The 18,386-nt window shown below is 42.2% G+C and overlaps 1 protein-coding gene across 4 annotated transcripts in view; it reads right to left on the bottom strand.

Moving 5' to 3' along the window:
* Nucleotides 1–18,386, bottom strand: part of DOCK7 (dedicator of cytokinesis 7) — a 114,380-nt gene that overhangs the window by 87,207 nt on the left and 8,787 nt on the right. For all 4 annotated transcript variants that reach the window (XM_035123060.3, XM_035123061.3, XM_035123063.3 and 1 more), the window contains exons 2-3: nt 15,292–15,397; nt 285–460 (exon numbers count right to left, since the gene is read on the bottom strand). In XM_035123060.3, coding sequence (XP_034978951.3) covers nt 285–460; nt 15,292–15,397 — 282 coding nt within the window. The remainder of the gene's footprint in view (nt 1–284; nt 461–15,291; nt 15,398–18,386) is intronic.

Here is an 18,386-nt window from a genome sequence, read left to right as displayed (position 1 = left end):
ACTTTTTAGACTTACAGTCAATTCACTGTCTTTCCCTTTGCTTCTCAGGTCAACCTAGAATTTCAAGGGGTACAGTTCCCTTCTCCAAGGCCTCACACTCTGATTCTGCCACCACTGCCATCTCTCTGTACCTGTATAATTTTTTATTTCTTTGCTCTCAAAGCTGCCCTGGCTCCAATGTATAGTTTTGAGTAGCAAAGGAAGAGAAGAATATGTGGATAAAGTCCAACTCCTGTTAATGGCTTCAGCCAGGCCATCTCCCATACCTGTTGGCTAGCTCTTACCTCTCTTCAGGTACTGCTGACACAAGTGTTCTGCATTCTCGAGGACTGTAGATAACTTCAATATCATCAGAAGGAAATTCAAGCAAGTCTCTCAAAGGGCCGCAATCCACTGCAAGTGGATGTGTAAGGAGGTATTCTTCCAAATCCACTGGATCCACAGGCTCGGTAAGAGGCACCTATGAAGATAAAGAAAAGTTATTCTAAAGTGTCAACATTTGGCTATTTTAAAATAAATATATCTGTACTTAATTTCCCCACACTGCGTATTTTGTTTTTTGCTCTGTAGCTGAAAAAAAATATCAATATCTAAGACTGCCCAGCAATACACAGGACTGCCAATTTCATTAGATGATAAGGTTTTCAGGCCAAAATCACAAATACTGTACAGACACATCCAGATGGTAACTGCTTTGTTCCCTCACCGGGAAAAACATTTATCTCCTGTAGTAATATCCCTCTGTCACCATCCCACAGAAAACAGCCAGACAGACATGTAGACCATCAAGTCCTAGGCTCAACAGTCATCCCCAAAAAGCACATGGACTAAAAGATGGGATACCAACAACAGCAAATTAAAATCTCAGAGCCTGTTCTGAAGATGCATCATGCAAGCATTTTGCTGAAGCCAAGGTGTGGCTCTTGTCAGTGCCTTAATGGAAGAACCCCATGTAAACTGCATTAATTTCAATCATGGAAGAAATGCAGGATATAAATGTAGTACGGTAACTAAAGCAAAAACAAACTGTTCTGCACATGTACCCTGCAGAAATTGGTCATGCTATTTAGCTCCTGTGTGGCAAAGGCTCAAGTTTTATGCCCTTCAAGATGGTATGCAAGTTGCTTTCCTGTGCTTTCTTGTGTCTCAAAAGACAATGGAGTTTACCTCTGGGGGTGAAGTCAAACTGCTGTGTTACCAGCACTAAAGTGCCTTCCCAGGGCACTAGCCTGGGCGGTGTGTACGGAGGTCCTAGGCTGCCCAGAAAACAAGACACACACACCATTTGGCCTTGCTGATGTGGCCCAAAGACAAGCAGAGCAATACGTGTGGCACCAGCTTGGCTGCAGAAGTTGCTGGAAGGAGGTGTAACAAGGCACCAACTTAGGCACTCCCCTCTGGATTTTTGTAGTAGGGTTTACTCCTCAGCCTTTTCGTCTTCAGAAGATATCCCACAAGGCAGTAGAGGTTTAGCATCAGAGTCTTCCTTCTCCTACCGGTAGGTGGGCTACCTTCCCACTTTCTTGTGAATTTAAGAGATTTTGTAAGTGCAGTGGTACCTCAGGTTACAAACACTTTGGATTACAGACTCCACTAGTACCTCAGGTTAAGAACCCGGAAGTAGTACCTCAGGTTAAGAACTCTACCTCAGGATGAGAACAGAAATCGCGTGGCAGCGGCGGCAGGAAGCCCCATTAGCTAAAGTGGTACCTCAGGTTAAGAACGGTTTCAGGTTAAGAACGGACCTCCGGAACGAATTAAGTTCGTAACCAGAGGTACCACTGTAGTCTACCAGCAGTAGCAGTGCAATATCAGAGCAGAGGATTCAGCAAAAACAGTGGATCAGCCTCACCAAACAAAGGGATTCCAGTGTCAGAGTTTACTCTTCTTATAGAGGATAATGTGTCTAGTTCCAGGAGTGCTTTCCACTCCTCCCAACTGTGGTGTGATGTAGCACAGTGGCTAAGAGGAGTGAGATATGAGCTGGGGAGTAGTTGGTCCAGGTCTCAGATCAGCCATGAATTTGCTAGGTGACCTTTCACAGACCATTATCCTCTCAGTCTCAGTCCCACCCCGTCTGCAATCTGGGGGCAATAATACACATATACAGAACTCTTTGAATATTCTCAAGTCCTATTATTATGCCTGGCTCATGATGGATAACGGACCCTGTGAAAGCCAGCACCTAATTTTATTGAGGCTCGCACCCATCATCATAATCATAACTTAATGGCCCATTCTGCGGACAGAGGAAACTCGAGCTTACAATTATGCAAAGAATCTGGAGATTCTGGTCCAACACTCGCTGTGCACTATAATATCATCTTCTGCCTGGTGAAAGGAAACAGATGGTCCAAACTTCACGGGGACATGCCAATTGGCACATAATATTCACAAGACAGCTACAGGGAGATTACTCTGCGGCCCAGGAATTGGGTCTAGGTATCTGAAGGGATGCCTGCTTCCACACCAATCTCCCTAAAAATCATTATCGGAAACCCTCATCCAGGTGATATGACTGGGATGGGAACTTGCATCACCTCCTCAATGGAATTGTCTTCCTAGGGAGATTTGACTGCCACCTACTCAGAAATCTAAACAGTGATGGTTTTGTTTTGTTTCTTACTATTGCTTGTTTTATTCACTGCCTTAACCTTTTTAGCTTCATTGTTGCTTTAATCCTTCACTTTTGTGAAGCATCTGAGGCACCCTGAGATTATTTCTACTGAAGGGTTGCATAGAAGTGAATTAAACAAATTCTGTTCACAGGAAAGGCTGTAGCTCAGTGGCAGAGCACAAGCTTTTTGAATGCACAAGGTCCCAGGCTCAATCCCCATCTGGGAAAGACCTCCGCCTGAAATGAGAGAGTGCAGCTGCCAGTCAGAGTAGACATTACTAAGTTTGATGGACCAACGGTCAGATTCTTTATAAGGCATCTTCTTACGTTGCACATGCCCAGGTTCTGCTGACCCAAACCCTACATTCTGTTCCAAAACAAACTCTATGGGAATTAAGAAGTACAGTATTATAGAAGTAGGCCAAAAATAAATGCCTTCTTATTCTGAGTCTTTCATTTTCTTGAAACAAAGCAATGCTACACTCAATCCATTTCTAGCAAATGATTGCTACAAATGCACAGGTTTGATACTTGTATTTCTGGGGCTGTGTCGCTTTCCATTATACTGTACTACAAGCCTAGGCAAAAATCATCAAGGTGACTCAGGAGAGAGACATTTCCACCCTTAGGCATCACCAAGTCATGAAAACCTGAGCACTGCCTTAGTCGCTATGTCAGCATTTAGCAAAGCCTCCAAGGCAGCACCTCCATTACTTTCAAAATCAATTCTAAAAAAGCAAAGCCTTTGATCTGACCTTCCTTCTCATACAGGGCTGCAAGTTAAGACTGAATTAGTAAACTAGCTTTTTGCAAAAGAAAGGGGGAAAGGTGCTCAAACAAAATGGTTCAGATTGATAGGCTGGTTATTGAGCATCTGAAGACTTCAAAAATAAACCCTACAAAGCCTAATACACATATAAACAAACGGTATAAACAATATAGACCTCCCAGTCATGGTCAAGCAATGAATATGGTAAACAGCAATACTCTTCATATGAAGCTGGAATTCTGAAGAGAATCATCTTAAGCTAAGAAGGGGTGGCTGACCACACAATGCATAAAGCTTGGTTGCTTCTTACAAGAGTCAGGATTTGGTCCTAGGTCAAGAGGGTTTGATATCCCAATCTGCAACTGTGTTTGAATGTCATGCTAAACCATAGTGCTCTGACATGGCTGCAAGGAGCAGTTTGGAAGCTTCCATTTTTTTTTGCTCCAAACAGACAATTCAAGTTGGCTTGGTTCACACAAACCATACATAACCAGTAGGCACAGTTTGTCAATGAGAATGGGTTGGCAGAGAGCACGAACCCAACACATGCCTAGCTCCATTCACATTATGTCAAGCTATAGTTCAGCATGATGTCAAAACACAGCCTCTGCATTTGCTTACATGAATCAAGATTTTGTGTGACCATATTCTCAAATAAGCAGAGCACTGGTCTCTAAGAGCTTTGAGACAGACAAACACTTTACAGGTGCAGCTTCAGTGCAACACTTTAAAGCAGGGGTGTCAAACTCAAATTCATCGGGGGCCGCATCAGCAGTTTGGTCACCCTCAAAGGGCCGGTTGTATCTGTAGGACTATGTGCCCACTCTTTATTATCATAAATTATTGTCACTGCATTCAATTATTACTGTTTTTTTTTGTAATAATGTCAGTAATAACTAGCTCTGAAAGCAGAAACATAGTCAGAATAATGGCAAGTAGATATTCAAATGTACAATTATTGTACAATTTATTGAAAAATGATTTTTGGTAACTGCACTGGGTGGTGGAGGCTTGCTAGGGTTTCATGCAGGAGCTTTGCAGAGCTACTGGTACCTGGAGATGCTGGGGTCCTTCTACATGCAGCTCCACGCGGCGCTGCTGGGTGCTTTGTCTGTGCTTCAGCAGCAGCAGCAGCAGCAGCCGTTTCCAGGCGCCGAGCCGTGGCAGGAGGAGGACAATTCAAAGTGCTACAGAGCACTGCTGCGTCCCAGAGGCTCGGCACTCTCCGTGCGGCGCTGCTGGGCACTGACCCGGCAAGCTGCCTCCTCCTTCTCCTGCTGTGGCTTGGGGCGCTCCACACAGCGCCTTTCTAACACCCCCAGGCCCCAGCTCTTTGTCGGCGCTTTGTCGGCGCGGCGCTTCAGCAGCAAGGTCCCGCTGCTGGGTCCCGCTGGCTGGGGCGCTCGGCGGGCCACATGACGAGGTCTGGCGGGCCGGATTTGGCCCCCGGGCCTTGTGTTTGACACCCGTGCTTTAAAGAGAGAATAGAGGCAATAGTTGCACTCCCATAAGGAGAGAGGCCCAGAAGGTCAGGAGTTCTGCAAATACAATATCTCCGGTTCAATCATGCCAAAGATTAGAATGCTAAAAATACTTTAAGGTACAATTCTTGGTCATTTGAGACTAGAGAGTAAGCTGCTGATGTGCTCGAAGTGAAACATATTTGCCCTGCCTCCCAGAAACACTGAATGGATATATTCATTCTGAACTGGTGATATGGTGACATACGTTTCCTGTGGGATAGATTCTGTTGCCTTTGCCCAAATTCACCATGTGATTTCAACATCTGAAATGGCCCCCCTCTCTTTTCCCATGCAAAAACATTGCTCCCAACAGGAACACCATGTGATCACCATAATCAGTAGCATCCCAGCCCTGTAAATTGCTAGGTTCTGCCATTTAAGAAAGCTGGAGGGAAAGCACAAATCTGGTGTGTCACTGTGGTGCTGCAAAGCAAAAGGGTGCCTTCAACCCTACGAAGACCTAAGTGTTAAACTGTATGTGAAAGAAACACAGAGATAATCAGCTACACAGACAGGGAAGAAAATAAATGGGACAAACTTTTAAACTGAGTACAAACTGATGTGGCAGGGAATGTGCTGTATTTGTTTTATTTTTCTTATCCTCTATCTTCACTAAAAGAGGAAAATATATTTCTAATTATAGACTGGCTGCCCCTCCTAGCACCATCATCCTTCACAAAATAAAGTAGAAATTATCATCATGCATCACAGTGATCGTTGGGCAACTGTATTTATTATTTCTCCATCCATTTGAATCCATTCTTGCCAAGAAAACTACCATATATTTAGGGTGCCTTATTTTACAACAAAATATGGTAGGTGAAGAATGATAGGCTGAGAGCAGTAGAGGCTTGCTCAGCTCCTTACCCGACTTCCCAACACTGCCATTCCTGCAGCGTACTGGGAAGACAAGGGCAAGGGGTGAAGAAGCAGCAAGGCTGGTGGAGTGCAAACGCACCAGCAGGGCCAATCCAGAGCTCCTGCTAGTGTATTTGCATCATGTCAAGCTCTCGCCTTTATGCTCCTGATATGCCAGACCAACGGCAGTGACAGGAGGTCAGCTAAGCAATGCAGCCCATCCCACCACTGCTGGCTGAGAGATTCTCCAAGGGCACTCAATACTTAATACACTACAATGCACATTTCTCATGACATTGTACAGACTTCCCTGATCTGATCTGGTACCCTCCAGGTGTTTTGGACCACAACTTCCATTCCCCAACCCTCACCAGCCAGTATGGCATTGGCCACTGGTGGAAATTGTAGGTCAAAACATCTGGAGAGGACACAGTATATAAAATAGTTCAGCACAGGCCACTGGGTGATACATGACTAAATATGGGTCAGCCATATTCCAGGGCAAATGCACACATTCAATTTTTGATTTGCTTACAGGGAAAGAGTATGACTCAAAAAGTCTAGAACAGTCTGTGGGGGGAAAAGTACCGGGAGCCAATGTAGACATGATTAGAGCAATAATGTTAGAACAATAATGTTTCTATTTTAGGTGCAGAGTGTTCACAAACGTCCTTATTCAAGTAATGTCTTTCCTTTTATGAAATGGAAGTAAAACTGCCAACACATTCCAGGGAACTTCATAATGAGAACTGATGTCAACAACGGCTACAGGAGCTCATCAGCTTCCAGAATCAGGTAAGGCATTTGCATTTTGGTCCCTACACCTCTTCAGTTGACTATTATAGCATGAAGATGTAAACAAACATAAATGTCAAACCCAGAAGCCAACATTAGCCTCGCCATCTGTGCAGTCAGAAATACTGCCTAACACCTGAGTAAACAGGCAAAACATAAATTCTTGGTTATGAAGAGGAACTAGTTTGTGTCAGCTTATTGGCAGATGAAAGACAAACGCATTATTTTAAACTCTGGCTTTTTATGGTGGAGAGGCGGAGAAAGCAAGCTTTGGAAGGTCAACCTATCTCCTTTCTGGCTATAAGGGATTTGTTGGCACCGCCCTCCTGATGAACAGGTTGCCAGCTCCTATTAGGAAAACAATGTTATGACCTTTCCTCAATAAGCCATATCAGGACATGGGGTATTGTGCCAGTCAAGCTTTCAAGTGCTTTTTCAAAGGAACATTGGGGAGGGTATCATTATTTTCACTGTAGAAATTGAAAGCCCATATAAAAGCAGAGAAACAGGACTAACGTGTAACAGGCAACAATGCTCCCAGGCAAGCTATATAAGAAGAAGTTAAATTGATTCTATGAGTTAGATTCTTCCTGTTTCAGTTGCAGGGCCTATTCATACCAACGTTTCCTGCTACAATAAAATCTGGCATATGCTCACCTATGTCATCTTACAGTCAATAGTGCATCCACTGCCATACATCAGAAAATCCAGCTCTTAGGTTGCCACCAAAAATATGCATTTATGAAGGTATGCCAAAAGTTGGCTTTTGAACATCGCACCAGATGCATACAACCCTACAAGCCTCAGCAAGAGGCAGAATACCTCTATTTTAAAGTATTTTCTTTTGTAGCTACTACACACGCAAAAGTCACATGAACATGACCTCAGATAAATGAGTTTTGGTCAACAATTTCTTCCTCTTAAGTGTTTTTTCCTTCTGCTTCAATCTTTGATATTAGTCATTCTCTTGTTATGCAATTCCAACCACACCCTATTTTTGTTAACCTTCTGTCAATGGATCATGGAGAATAGTTATAGCATCAATAATGTCTAAACATTCTGGTGTTTATCATCAGTGAGCATGGATGTAAGTTTTGACAACATTATGATTCTTGCTGTGGAAAATAGTTTGTTATTTCTGCAAGTAACATTTTTTTTATATACATGTTGCTCTTTATAGGGATATTTCAAACAATTGTTATTTGTTTGGTGCATTAACTTCCTGCAATACTATTAAGTATGCTTTGTGTTTCTGGCTAAACATCTAACTCAACAAAAGTTTCAGAAACTACAGGAGACAAGGTGCCACCCTGCCAGCATACAATTGGGCAAACCAGTAAGGCACGACTTTAATCACTCTGTAAGAATATTTATACCATAAAGCCTTCTGCAGCTCTATCAGTTTGAATCTCAGTACACACTCTGTACTGAGTGTGTCGAAAGGCTTGATCCTGAACACCGCAAACCCGGAAGTAAGTGTTCCAGTTTGCGAACCTTTTTGGAAGCTGAATGTCCGACACGGCTTCCAACTGAGTGCAGGAAGCTCATGCAGCCAATTGGAAGCTGCACCTTGGTTTTCGAACAGTTCCAGGAGTCGAACGGACTCCCGGAACAGATGAAATTCGACAACCAAGGTACTGTGCCACTGTATTGCAAAGAGCAGGGCAAAAATCCATTTAAATTGTAAGTTTAAACACAATTTAGCCTAGACATGGGAACAAGTTGTCTTGAAAGCTTAGTTCTCCGTTCTTGAAAAGCCTGGTTTAAATGTCAAGGTATTTCTATATAGCATCCCTCGGGAGAAACTGGAGTAGTTGGAACTCCTTCAAGTTGTCCTTGCTGTACTGTTGCATTTATGAATGCAACAGTAAAATTAACTAGTCAAGGCACAGTCACCACAAGGTAAACAAGCTGTGCAAGAATTACAAAATACAGAAGCAACGGCCATTAAGTTTGGAAATCTGCTAAGTTCCTAAGGCTGAAATCCTACACTCGCTTACCTGAGATCTAATCTTAACACACTAAATAGGACTTATTTCAGAGGAGACATGCATAGGGTTTAAGAGGGACACCCATCAGGTATAACTGTGCAATAGCCTAGCACTGGAGGTCATGTTGGACAGCAAAGATCATGTTGAACTTTAACTGACAACTGATTCAAACTTATTTTCCCCATGCATGTATTAGGCAATGGTCACCAGAGGATGGTGTGGTGTGGCAGAGCTGTGGAGCCAACCCACCAACACCACTCACTACAGCTTACGTGGATGTGGACAGGGGAGCAACGACATCAGGGCTGTGCAGGCACACCAGATTGGCGCTGTGTGTTTTTCTACAGCTGTATGAAAATAACTGGGAAAGAGTTCCATCGGCAGCACCAGAACAAAGAGCCACTCATCATGACTACCTTTGGCATATTCCAGTAATTGCAATAAATAAACGTTCTGCCTTCTTCAGCGGTTCACACCTCTTATGAGGGAACTGCCATCCTAAATATATACATACATTATATCTATATAAATGTGTACACAGCCCTTAACTAAAGTAAGATACCAGTTTGATAGATTGGGTTTATATAAACTATTATCCTTCCCCCGGCTCCATTGGGAAGCGTGCACAGGTAGAGTTAAGGTTGTCAGTGCTGGCATTATAAAACCCTGTCTCAAATGTTTATAACTGGACTGTTACAAGGACGCTCAAGCGTTTTGTCTTTAAGGCTCTGTTATTCTTCACTGTTATGTCCCCTTACTAGCTCGAAAATAAAACTCTGCTTCCTATCGACTTTGTCCTTCCCTGGATGTCAAACACAGTATTTTGCAGTATTTTAGTGCTTCCCTCAGCCAGCCAACCCTTGTTTCCATTTGCTCTCCTACCTGCATCTCTGCAGTATCATCTGCTACAAGATGAGCAATGTGTTAGCTAAGCATGTCTATCTGTTATTCCATCCATACAACACTGTTGTATTTCCTAGTGCCGTTTCATTTTTAAAGTGTCTTGGGATTTGATGCACAAGCTATTTTGTCAAGGCGGAACCAAATGTGCTGCGAGTGAATCAAAAGAACAGGTCTAAGAGCCTTTTGTTCTGTGAGCATCTCAAATGCTCCAACCTGCATTCTATTTTCAGTGGCTTTTATTCTGGGTGATCACTCCTAATGCATTGTAGCAAAAAGGGGCATTCACAAAATACTGGAATCTGTGCCCCCCCCCCAAAAAAAATTGAGAACAAAAAACAGATTTCATTCTAAACCAAGCTTTTTAAAATAAAATAAAATATGTACTTTTTAAAAATGATTTGTCTTCACTTTTTAAATTTATACCTTATGCACAATTGATATTTAAATCAAACTGAGTGTTTTTAAAAGTATGTTTTAACTGCCCTGCAGCTTTTCAAGTTTCCAAGTTGCTATTACAAAAGTCCTATATGGTGATGCCTAGGGTGAGTTATCTTTGATGGAATTTGCACATATCACAAAATCTCCAATATCTAATAATAAACTCATACTGAAAATGCAAGTATCTTCAAACAGTATGTAAGAACATTAGGAACTACCCTATACGGACTTGGGCCATGCAACTATCTATTCTATCTATTCTATTCTAATCCTATGCTGACTGGCAACAGCTCTCTAAAGGTGCCAGAAAAAAGTATTTTCTAGTTCTGCAACCAGAAATCCTTTGAATTTGAAATGCCAAGGATTAAGCAGCTAATTGTGAAAGCACCTAAGTGTGTTTTTACCCATACAAGGGACCTGTGCTGACACAGAAAAAGAACAAAATTTGGGAGTGGAAATCTTTTTATTTACCAGTGGCTTTCAAACCCCTGAAATCATGTTTCGTTCTTTATTAGAGAACAATAGAAAACATGCCAGTCAAAGAGAAATAACAACAATGGGTGCTTGACCTACTTGGCTCAATCAGCAAGACAGCATTTGTACCACCAAGCAAGGGAGGGAGAGGGGAAATCTAAGGCATTAGATGAAGAAGATCAAAGTCTGCTCTACTATGGGTATATTCAAAGACGGATAAAGTTCTTAGGCAGTGAAGACAGACAGTAAATTTAACCCTACAGCTGCTGGCTACTCATACATTTACAGGAAGGCAAATCAAATTTCAGGTGTTTATTTAAGTGGCCATGAAGCCAAGACTTGAAAGACACTTGTGTCTATATTATCTGCATTAAAAAAATAAATCCTTCCAGTAGCACCTTAGAGACCAACTAAGTTTGTCATAGGAAAGCTCATACCTATAACAAACTTAGTTGGTCTCTAAGGTGCTACTGGAAGGAATTTTTTTTATTTTTTGTTTCAACTACGTCAGACCAACATGGCTACCTATCTGTAACTTATATTATCTGCATAACATTGATAAATGTAAGATATTTAAAGGTAAGGTAAAGGGACCCCTGACCATTAGGTCCAGTCGTGACCAACTCTGGGGTTGCGGTGCTCATCTCGCGTTATAGACCGAGGGAGCCAGCGTACAGCTTCCGGGTCATGTGGCCAGCATGACAAAGCTGCTTCTGGCGAACCAGAGCAGCACACGGAAACGCCGTTTACCTACCCGCTGTAGCGGTACCTATTTATCTACTTGCACTTTTACGTGCTTTCGAACTGCTAGGTTGGCAGGATATTTACTAAGATATTTAGCTGCTCTCCCTGGTAAACTCATAGGATATAATGTGAAGAAAGTAACTTATGAGACCCACACCACAGTGGGGCTGTGGGGATTAACACACAGGAGAAAACGTTAATAACCGCTTTAAATATACAGGAGAATGTTCCTGGGTGTGGTGGGATTTCCTGATGCTTTGGTAAATTATGTTAAGAACACCTTTTACTGCAGGCTTTTTCTAAGAAAACAAAATGACAGTGGGGAATAAGGTGAATTTAAGTTGATGAACATCCATTTTCCCTGCCAGAATTCCTCTAGAATTCTCGCTTTTTAACTGGATTTTTTTTTCTTAAAGGCATAGATTCTCATGTGCTATATTCCATTTTCCCCAGAGAAATAAGGGCATCTGAGTTTTTCTACTGAGACTCTGCACTAAAACAGTAAGACTGAGAAACAGGACAAGTATAATTTGTAACTTTATTTAGTAATCGCTTCGTTAAAAAATGACCTTAGGCAACATAGAGATCAAAATACAGGCAGTGACCATTTTAGGCCTGTCCAATTGATTTGCGTTTGCTAACACATCGGTCCTTTGGGACATGAAAGAGGGGTGAACGGGGGTGCTTAGAGGTGCTCCACCAACATGCATGGGGCAGGAACAGAACCCATGCACAAAATGCTCACCACCTGTTAGTAAATTCAGCATTATAATCCTAAACAACCCAAGCAACGCAACATAAGAAAAAACAAAACACATAAATGAGCCAAACACCACCACAAAACTAAAAACCACACAGCCACTGTTAACCACAAAGGCAATAATGCTAGTAACTTTTCACTTGGGGACTGCTGAAACTCCTCCTCCAAGTCTCCATAGGTACTTCTGGAAGGAAGACAGCAATGGGCCTAGGCATGTGACAGAGCAGGCTTCTCCAACCTGATGCCCTCCACATTGTTAAAAAAAACAGCAATTCCCATCTCCCCTGGCTGCTTGCCATGATGGATGGGGTTCAGCTGAATTAAAGTCCAGGTTGGGAAGGTCGACATACAGTGCTGAACTTCAATGGAGGAGGAAGCTCAGGGTTGCATTCCTGCATGCCCATGACACACTAGTTGACTCTGAGTCAGTCACTATCTCATATGATAAAGCCCTTTGGAAGGCAGCATGGAAGAAAAATGTAACCAGTCACAATTGTCTCTGGACGGCACATTTAGCAGGAGTTTGCCAACCAAACAAGCCATGGAAGTATGGATTGAGGTCTAGAAGACTCCAATTCACTGTGTTATCAAAGCGCTTTAATTTTTATTTCGAGCAGCCAACTCATAATTTTGTGCCTTTAGGTTTAACAGCGCTAGTTTCTTGGCAATTTAAAATGGTTGAAGAACTCAGCTGATGAGAAAAGGCTGTCACAATTCCAAAATTCTGAGGCTTTTATTTCCTTCTGAAAATAAAATGTCAAGCAAGGCACAGAGGGAGACAGCCACGGAGGGGGGGAAAACCTGTTCTAGGAGCTGGAAGGAAACTTGGTATGAAGAATAAAAGAAAATATGGCTCCTATTTTTCTCTGGTAGCTCAGGAATGAGGATGCTTGCCTAAAGGTGAAATTAACTGACCTGTTTTTATGCAGTGCACACACACATTGAATATATAACTAACCAGCAAAGATTAAATACAGTATGCAGATTGGCTGCATCCTATCTTTCAGCAGCGTTCTGAATGGCAATTTTACAGAGATGCTGCCAAGAGTGTGTTCATAAGAAGTCTATTTGCTTTTAGTGATGCATTTAAACTGAAACTGTCTTATACAGTCTTATTGTCTAAGCTGAGTGCAAAAAACATTTTACATCAGTGCTGAAAGATCTAGTCCTGATAAGGGCCTTTGTTATTTAATTAATTCATGACCAATCAGCAAAGCTTGCATCTCCACAGGTTGTGCTTGATGCAGAAATGCCTAGGGATGCGATTGCTATCTGTCTTGCAGACTTAACTGGGTCTCAAAGTCTCTCTCATCCAGTCAACTGATTTTTTTCTCTATCAGTATAGCTGGTGGAGGTGTATGGAAAGGAGAGGGTGGATACTTTTTCTAGACGGCGCCACAAGATGGCAGAATGAATTCTCACCAGCCCTCTTGATAAATCTTGCTCTAATTCTAGTGCCCCATTGGGCAATGGCAAACGTTCAAAGAAATGTCTCAGAAATGAAAGGAAAGAGTAAGAGTCGTTGACCTTTTCATATTTAAATGAAACAAGATTTAACAAATGCACTACCTTTTATTTAATTTCAACATGACTTTTACATTACCTGTCAGGTGATTTGCAGTCTAGCGTATCACTGCATAGTCAGATAATTCATTAGTTACTGCCCTGTCACAGATTGGACGAACTGAGCGTGAATACACAACACAATTGCCAATAATAAAAGGTACTCAGCGTGGGGAGGCAACGGGCTGCAATGCATAACCCTTATGCTGCATTGCTGCCACCACATTCATTGGGGATACGTAAGTGGGAGCATTCAAGATGTGAACTACAACCTCTAACAGCTTGGGATGAGTTGAACAACACTGTTTTCCATTCTCCTAAATCCTCCTTGGCTCTACCTTAACATTTCTTGCTGAATATCTCAACAAGAAATGTCAGGGGTACATTAACTACCGTATCTCCTTCTGTTAACTTTCTAAGGAAGTGAGGCAGCAAACCAACAGTGCTGCCATTCTGGAAACTAGCAACACTCTCTTGAATATGCAGCTTGTTTTTAATTTTTAAAATACATCTCCAACTCTTCCTCACAGCCAATCCTGTTCAACCTAAAGTTAGTTCAGAACATCTTGAAGAATCAGCTGCTTGTTTTTAATCTTTTTAGATTAATAATATCCAAGAAACATGTAGCTATTGTGAAATTTGTGTAGGTATAATTACACAATCAAACGTTGTTTCAAATATCTTAAATAATCAGTAGTCTTTCAGCGCTTTAGTAGACTGATGTCATGCATGAGGATTAAGGGATTCAGTGTTGTCGCTCACATACTTCCAATTGTGCAGAGCAGATTTTCCCTTCTCTCCTCTGCAGCTCCCAGTGCATCCTCAAGATATGCTATAGAGGGCCAGGAAACCCTCTAGAACAGATTTGGGTGCACACTGGGAAAAGTTATGAAAGGGAAGCCTCATTGTGCAAGCAGAATCCCACTCATGCAATGCTGGAAACATCCCTAAGTTTGTATCCACAAAAATATAGCAAAAACACTTAACTATGGAAGGGAAGCATCCAGAATTAAGAGAGAAGAAGTCCAACAAGAGTTTACCTGCTACTTCTTCCCACTGCATTCCCCACAGCTCTCCAAAATTCCACTAGACACAGCCATAGTGGCTGCAGCAGGAGGACAGGAATGACAAAATACAGGGGAGATGCCTTTGAATCTTAAGACTTTGCTGAGTTGGAAGGGCCCACGAGGGTAGAGTCCAACGCAGAGATATTTTGCCCAGCCTGGGCCTCAAGTCAATGACTCTGAGATTAAAGATCTACCGACTGAGCTATCCCAGGTGTCTTGAATATGCAGAAGGAACTCTTGAATGCAACCCTTTATATGTATCTCTTAAAAGAGAGCTTTACCTGGCCAGTTTTGTATTCTGGCCAACTCTGCAGCCGAGCAAATCCCACACCCTACTGCATGTAGCTGCATCTGGGCAAAAATCCATATTGCTGCTGTTCTCGGGGATGCTACATACACGAAATCTGGCACAAGAACTCACACATCCCAGTCTCCTTTGTGTAATTAATAATACATCCAGGCACATTCATTTCCTACACATGCTCACCACCTTTGAAGACCAAATTTAGAAACAGGGTACAGATATGCTCCTTTAAGGTACTCAGAAAAGGGCCAAACCTCCTTGCCAATTCCAAGTATTGCAAAAGGGTATGCCCTTGGTTTTCTTGGACATGCCCTTCACACTTGAAGACAGATTTGGTTATTCACACATTCGGTATCCATAGCTAAGAGTGAAATCTAGAAACCAGCAAGCATGCTTGCTCTTATATACAGTATAGGAAAGCCAGGTTAAAGCAGTTTGTGTTCTGCACCAGTTCAGCTTTCTTATGAATATAAAAAATTACTTACAGTTGTATGATGGGAAATGCTGCCTCCAATATTAAGGTTCTTGAGAAGCTGCGGTGATCCACCATATTGTCCTGAAATCTGCTTCCGGACTTCAGCGGCCACAGTTCTAGAATGAAAAGGTAATTTTACTCAAATATGATAGGACACTGCTTTAAGTGACAGCATTTAAAAAATGCCAAAATTTACAGAGCATAGGGGCTCCATCCATAATACATTGCCATGTGGCCTATGCATATATTAGATTGTATGTATGCAAGTCGAATTCCATTATTTTTATTTTTTGTTAATTTATTATTTAAAAGTTTTAGATTATCAACTGAACTACATGAACCTGTATCAACCCCCAACAACTCAGTTTTTACCAAGAAGATAATATGGAAAAAACATTAGAGAGGGAAATCAGATGGGGAACAGAGAGCAGAAATGTTCTGCTGTATTTATTTAAATTTATCAGGGTCTTGCATCATATTAAATGACAGTGCAGCCAGTTTTTCTTTGGTTTGGTTTCTGTTTGTTTTAAAACAATCAGAGTAGCAACCAGAGAGCCCATCCCATTCTTGTCCTACAGACCTTCCCACTTCTGAAGCTTCCAAGGAGTAGCAAGCAATATGGTGAGAGAAATCCTAACTCCCTTTTCCTGATGGCAGGGCTTTGGAAAGAGTTGGATCTGTTCATGGTGGCTGGAAGGCAGGATGAGCCCAATGCTATTACAGTGGTAGCAAGACTGGCTTAACTCTACCCTGTCTCTCAAAATGTCCCATTTTCAGGGCTTTCCATTGGCTCCCACACTCACATTTAGTGGACAACAGAAGGCCAGCTAAGGCATGAGAGCTGGGATGAGGGACACCTCTGCCTAATCCAAACCTCCTTCCAAAATTGACGTGGCAGAGGTGGAGTGGATTGCTCTTTACACATTTTCACTTTACCTCATGATTCAGAAAGTACCGTAATTTACTTCTGAATGCTAAAGTATTACCTTTCATTGATAACATGAAGGCAAGGATTACCCTCTTGTCCATGAAATAAATATATGCACTGCAAATTTGTAAATAGCTAATACAGATCACAAGCCCTTCTTCTATAGTTTGACTCAAAGCCCTCACTCAGAAAATGTCTGACTACGCAAAGCCCTATGCAGAAACAAGACTAGGCATAGGACCTACGAAGGATTACTGGTAGTCACCAAGTGACACAGGTCCATAAATTCTTGCACTGCATCTCCAAACCATCGCAGCTTTAAATCTTAATAATCAGCATACAGACTGCCAGAGTTTGATAGCCTCTTCAGAGTCCATCAGATGTTTGAGAGGAGGCTTTAAAAGCCTTTAAAGCATGAAATTGACAACACCTTCATCACGGGGATCATCAAAGAAGCCAGCAATGTAAAAGAAATGCTAGGCCAGCAATGGAGGTAATTGTTTGCCAGAAAGAAAATAGACATGAGTGAGTACAGGAGATAAACTGTTAAGAGTAAGAAGTATGTCCTGCTGCAGCCACTATGGCTGTGTCTAGTGGAATTCTGGAGAGCTGTGGGGAATGCAGTGGGAACTCATGGTTATCCATTGAAATTGGCAGGAGATGCAGGACTGACAAACAGGAGCAATATTTCATTAAAAGCATATTTAAATGTATAAAATTCATTGTTACAAGATGTGGTATTGGCCCTTAAGCTCGGATTGGTTTAAAATAGGATTTGACAAATCCCTGACTGTGCAGATGGTGGCTGACTAGAGTTGGGAGTCCAACATCTGGAGGGCCAAAGGTCCCCATCACTGGTTGTTGTGTGAATAATGACATGTTTGAGAAGCACTCTGAACACTTAAAAGAGCTATACAGGAGTTCAGGGTTATTATTATGGACCTATCAGTGGCTATTTCCCCACAGTAACCAAGGAGAACTTCCAAGTTTCAAAGATGGGGTACAGACACAAGAGCAGGCAAGACTGTTGCCTTCATATCCTATATGTGAGCTTCCTGGAGACATTTGATCTGTGGGAAAACAGGATGATCAGTGAGATGGGACACAAAGGCTCTTCTTGTGTTCCTTATTGCTGTCCTCATAGGGAGGGCAGATGTTACCTTAGCCCCCTGAATAGAACTGTCTGCAACAGCATCATATCTAGTAACTATAAGGAGTAGATTTTTGTTCATCCAACTCTCACTATCATATGTTAGATCTTGTTCACAGGGAGATCTCCTTTTCTTTAATAGAGTCTGGCTGTAAACTGTGTAAACTGAAATTCCATTTATTTCAGCAGGTGACAAATTCTTCTGCATTATTCCTTTAGGTAAGATGGAGAAACTGCAGCCTCCAGGTGTTGAACTACAATGCCCAACAGCCCCAGTCAGCATCACCAATGGTCAGAGATGATGGAAGTTGTGGTCCAACAACATCTGGGGGGCTATTGGTTCCCTATTCCTGCTCATGTATTAAACTAGGCTTCAGACCCACCAATGAAAAGAGAGCTCACTAGCTATGCATTTGGTTGAGACCTCCTCTCATTTTTGCAGTTCAAGGAAGTCAGCAAAAAAAGTGCATTTTTCTCTCATTTTGTATTATGTCATGCCCCTCATGGCAGCCATTTCATGTTGGGCCACACCCCCCCCCCAATCCCAGCAGCAGCTATTTTGTGACTGATACCCTTGGCACTCTCTCAAAATTCAAAATGTGCCCACTGGCCCAAAAAGGTGGGCAACCCCTGAATGAGTTAACTTTACAGCCATAAGAAGAGATGATTTGCCTTAAAAGCACTTTGAGTCTATTACAGTCGTACCTTGGGTTACGAACACGTCGGGTTACGAACTCCGCAAACCCGGAAGTATTTTCACCGTGTGCGCGTTCTGCACATGCGCAAAAGCGGCACGTGCAGATTGCGCTTTGCACATGCACAAAATGGCGCTTCGGGTTACGACCATTTTGGGTTACAAACTGCATCCCGGAACAGATCGTGTTCGTAACCCGAAGTACCACTGTAATGGAATGTGTGTAACCTTTTCTTGTGGGATCCATATATTCATTTCTAGGAATTCACTGGCAGCAGGGGAAAAATTAAGCCTCTGGAATTTGTCTACAAATTGTTACCAGGATGCAACCAC

This window comes from Zootoca vivipara, chromosome 7, assembly GCF_965207765.1.
Source record: "Zootoca vivipara chromosome 7, rZooViv2.hap1.1, whole genome shotgun sequence".
In the NCBI taxonomy this organism is placed as follows: domain Eukaryota; kingdom Metazoa; phylum Chordata; class Lepidosauria; order Squamata; family Lacertidae; genus Zootoca; species Zootoca vivipara.
This window is presented reverse-complemented; position numbering and strand designations above follow the sequence as displayed.